This window comes from Echinops telfairi, unplaced genomic scaffold (assembly GCF_000313985.2).
Source record: "Echinops telfairi isolate 266 unplaced genomic scaffold, ASM31398v2 ScPeMD7_70;HRSCAF=299, whole genome shotgun sequence".
In the NCBI taxonomy this organism is placed as follows: domain Eukaryota; kingdom Metazoa; phylum Chordata; class Mammalia; order Afrosoricida; family Tenrecidae; genus Echinops; species Echinops telfairi.
Window position 1 is genome coordinate 18,267,881 of NW_022103968.1, and position 4,639 is coordinate 18,272,519.

At 51.4% G+C, this 4,639-nt stretch overlaps 1 protein-coding gene across 1 annotated transcript; it reads right to left on the reverse strand.

The window, feature by feature from the left end:
• Positions 1-1,167: 1,167 nt before the first annotated feature.
• Positions 1,168-1,648, reverse strand: LOC101660029 (galectin-1-like). Its single transcript, XM_013004165.2, has one exon. It carries the CDS (start codon positions 1,625-1,627, stop codon positions 1,220-1,222), a length of 408 nt encoding a protein of 135 aa, XP_012859619.1. The 5' UTR covers positions 1,628-1,648; the 3' UTR covers positions 1,168-1,219.
• Positions 1,649-4,639: the final 2,991 nt, after the last annotated feature.

Here is a 4,639-nt window from a genome sequence, read left to right on the forward strand (position 1 = left end):
TCCCACACTCCTTTGCTCGCCAAAGAAAAGGCTATGTGCAGCAAAGGCCTCTGGGAGCCGGGAGGCTGGGTATCAAGTTGGCCAGCTTCTACTTGCTTCTCTGCAGGGGCCGACAGAGCCCTCCACCCTGGGTCCTCTCTCATAGAAATGGAGGCCAGCCGTGGAGTGCCAGGGCTTTCCCACAAGCCTGTCTACCACTTGCTACAGTGGGGAAATGGACCTGCAGGGGTCAGGGGGCCTGCCCGCGGCCACAGAGCCAGCACTTTCCACACTAACATCTTAGCTGTAAGGCCAGCCAAGGAGAGTGCGTGGGCTGAGAGGCATGCCCACCCTTGCCCCCAAGTCTCAGCTAGGTTTTATACAAGCTGGGGGACCCATTTCTTCCCTTCATATTTAGGCCTGAACATCTCAAAAGCGTGAAGCATCTGATCCTGCAGGGTTCCTTTGTGCCAGGTAGTGGGCCTGGCTTCCTTCATGGTATGATAAGTAAGGAGTGCTGGTGGAGGAGTGGTTATGCATTGGGCTGCTAACCGCAAGGTCAGCAGTTTGAAACCATCAGCTGCTCCTCAAAAGAAAGACGGGCCTTCCTCACCCAGGAACGAATTATAGTCTCAGAAACTCACAGGCTGCAGTTCTACCATGTCCTATAGGGTTGCTGTGTCGGCGGCATGGAATCGATGGCAGTGAGGTTTGGTTTTTGAGTTGTGTGATAAACAGAGGCTCAGAGAGACCAGCTGACACGCCACCACACAGGTGGAAGCCCGTGTTATCTGGCTCCAGGTCTTTCTCCCTGTACCGCCCCCTCTACCTTGCTCCCCTTCACCCCTGGTACTATGGCCTGAACCAGTCTGTCCTTGTTTCTGTCCCCTGGTCTCCTTTACTCCACACTCTTTTGAGCACCTACGGTGTGTTAGGGCCCGCTAGGGGAGTTGGCGGCCTGGGACCGGGTCACCGGGTCTCTTCATTGTGTGCTGGACTCTCTCTGGACTAAGGGGGCTGTGTGTGTGTGTGTGTGTGTGTGTGTGTGTGTTGCAGCTCCACAGCTCTCATTAGGAGGTGTCCAAGGAGGAGGTGATTGGAGGTAAGAAAAGGGCAAACCTTAAGAGAGGTGGAGAGCTCCTAACCCCTACCCCCCCACCCCTGACACAGGAAGCCAGCTCAGGGGGATCCGAGGCAGCTGCCTTTATTGGGGACTGTGGTCCAGGGACACACAGCTGCTTCACTCCAGGGCTACACACTTGATCTGGAAGTTGCCATCGGCCTCCAGGAAGTTGATAGTCTCCAGGTTGAGGCGGTTGGGGAACTTGAACGTGTGTCCGTCTGGCAGCTTGATGCTCAGGTCGGCTTGGTCAAAGGAGAAGCACACCTCAGCAACACTGCCCGCCTGGAAGGGGAAGTTGGTCTCCCGTTGCTCGGCGCCCCAGGCCCCGGCGTCCTTGCTGTTACACACGATGGTGTTGGTATCACCGTGGGCGTCGAAGCGAGGGTTGAAGTGCAGGCACAAGTTGTTGTTGTCTTTGCCCAGGTTCAGCGCGAAGCTCTTGGCGTCGGGGGCCACCTGTCCCCGCACCCGGAGGCACGTCCCGGGCTTGAGGTTCAGGTTGCTGGCCACCAGACCGCAGGCCATGGCTAAATGCAAGGTGATCTGGGCAGGCGATCTACCAGCTGTCCCAAGACTCCACCGAGAGGAGACCAACTCATCGTTCTTTTTCAAAACTCGGAGGACCAAAGGATATCGTTTCTATAAGTTTACTAACAATCAACGAATCATTCTTTTTCAAAACTCTGAGGGCCAAAGGATATCGTTTCAAGCTGCACCGGTGTGTTCGTGAGGGACAGGCAGTCTGCTCGTCCGATCCAGCAGTACCAGCTTATGGGACAGGCAAGTAGAGATCCTGTCCAGTTTATAAGAGTCGCCCCAGTGGCCATGTCTTCTGATCAAACATCTGCTGCCTGTACTACAGATACGTCCCTCACTTCTACCTAGTCCTTCTCTGGAGTCTGGAACTTGAGTTAGAAGCCACCTGTAAGGCACTGAGAAGTGAACATTGTAGGCAGGTTAGTCTGCTCGAATGGGCTCTAAGAATTGGTTGCCTCTAGTGGGACCGGGTGCTTGGGCAAGGCTAGGAGCTGAAGAGGGCACCCTCTAAAAGGAGCCCTAGTGATCCCGTGGTTATTGCTCCGCTGCTCACTAAAAGGTCAGCCGTTTGAACCCACTGATCCCTCAGCAAGAGAGAGAGGTGACTTATAAAGATGACAGCCTTGGAATCCATCCGACTGTGTCCTCTAGCGTGACGATGAGTTAGAATGGACCCCACAACAACAGTGTGTGTGTGTGTGTGTGTGCGTGCGTGCGTGCGTGCGTGCGTGCGTGCGTGTGTGTGGGTGTGTGCGTGTTAGGACACCATCCAAAGCATCTAGGAGGTAATGAGACTATTGGGAAAATGCTGACTGGGGGAAGATCAGCTGACCTAGGCTAGGGATCTGAATAAAGAGACACAACGCCCCAAGAAGATAAGCTGGCCTGGAGGTGTGAATGAAGGGCAGGAAGGAACGACACCCCCACTCCATTGGAATGAGAGAGAATATGGGCGCTCTTGTACCATGGAATTCAGAGCCCATTGATGAGTGCTCCCTACCTGCCATTGGCGCCCCTCCTTCCCCCGTCAGGGCCTCAGGGCTTTGATAGCTCAGCCCCATTGCCATCTTTTCTGCTGCTTTTCCATGACATGTCTCCTCCAGCCAGAGGTCTTGGGGAGCAGTTAGTACGTGGGAAAAATTCTCTGCCTTTCATGAACCTGAAAGACCTCAGAGGTGGAGTTAAGCAGGGCATGCATTGAGGTTATGTGATCACCCTCTGTGTGCCCAAGCTGCCCATTCAGAGGGCCAAAACACCCAGCCTGGGACACCATGGTCACTCAAAACCTTCCACAGTCCCCGTTTGGGGCAGGATGGAAAAGTGTCCTATTTCAGGAAGACTTTTAAATCAAATAGTTGCATCCTTTTAAGTTCTGATGTTTATAAGAATAACCACGAGCAAGAAAAATTTAGGTAGCCAACACAAAAGCCTAAAGGCACTCCAGTGTATCACAGCTTTCTGGAGGGCTGAGTGCCCTATGACACGTGTCCAGACCAAAGCATCCCGACCTCAGGTCTACCTCACCCTTCTCCCCGACATCTTCCCAACACTGCTGGGCAGAGCGGCTCTTTCAGCCTAAGCGGAAGAGAGTAGAGTCAGGTGGGAAAATGAGTTGTGAGAACAGATGTTCTCGAAATCAAGTATCTGGTTTCATGCAAATATTGTCAGAAATAGACAATGAAAGAGCCACAGAGGAAGTGCAATCGACACATAAACCTTGTTTCTAAAACAAATTGCTGAACCGCCCACCAGTTTCTAGGCCTGACGTCAGCCTCCAGGAGAGTAAGAGGCAGCCTGAGAAACAAGAAAATAGGCAATTGTCTAAAGGACACCCCACAATCATCCAAGGAGTGCCCAGTGGCGCAGTTTGTTCTCAGCTTGTAACCTAATGGCTGGCCGTTTGAATCCAGCCAGCAGTGCTGCAAAAGAAAGGCCCGACACTGTGCTTCTGTAGACACTGAAACCAAGAAAAGCCGTATGGTGCAGTTTGACTCGGTACCACAATGCATGGGACCGCCAGGTATCAAAATTGACTCGATCGCTATGGACTTGGGTTTGGGTTTTGGTTTTGATTTTGGTTAGGGGTGCCCAGAAATTCTCCCTAGAGCCAGACTATCCTAGGATCAAAGTGTTGTACATAAGCCGGACAAGAACAACTGAGATACGAGATTGAAACAATAAAAAGAGTTTATACAAAACCTGCGCAGGGACCAGCAGCCTGAACCAAAAGAAAGAGGCTGTCTGGCCCCGTTTGCTTACAGACTTAAGTTTTTATAGGGTAGAATAAAACAATTGAGCTGTGCAGCTGTGCAAGCAAGCTGGAACAGAAGCAGATCTTGTGGTTGGGCAGTTAAGCACAATTTCCCTGGTGTAGGGCGGTCTATTGCTAGTTCCAAGAACAAGGGGTTACTTGTTTTTTCTGAGAATGGTATAAGGCTTGTGGTCGCACCTAGGGTTAGGTGCAGAATGTTTGTTTAACACAAAATGGCTTTACTTAGGCCAACTATCACAAAAGCACAAGTCATTTGACAATAGAAATTTATTCCTTTGGATTTATCGTCTCTGGTCTGTTTCTAAAAGATGAAATTAGGAAGATGTCATTCTGAGCAAGATAAAACACGCCCTTAAAAATCACACTAGGGGGAGGATAAAGAGTTAGCTAATGGTACAACAGCACTGGTTCCAAATTCACTTCATCCTCATACTTAAAATGAGGACAAACGAGACCCACAAAGACGTGGCTTTCCCAAGACCGCACAATCTGTGAGCAGTATTTAAACGTAGGCCTCGGCTTTCCAGGCTGAGTTTTCAGCCTGGGTCTCCAGAAGCCAAGAGGGTGCTTTGTGGCACACACCTAGACACAAGGCAAAAAGCCCCAGTGGGGTACACGTTGGGCTTCTAAATGCAAGGTCAGCAGTTTGAAGCCACTAGGCCAGGGGTCTTCAAACTTTTTAAACAGGGGGCCAGTTCACTGTCCCTCAGACCACTGGAGGACCGGAC

Bases quoted from the DNA above. Each gene is read 5' to 3' on its own strand.
- LOC101660029 (XM_013004165.2), bottom strand. From the start codon at position 1,627: ATGGCCTGCGGTCTGGTGGCCAGCAACCTGAACCTCAAGCCCGGGACG.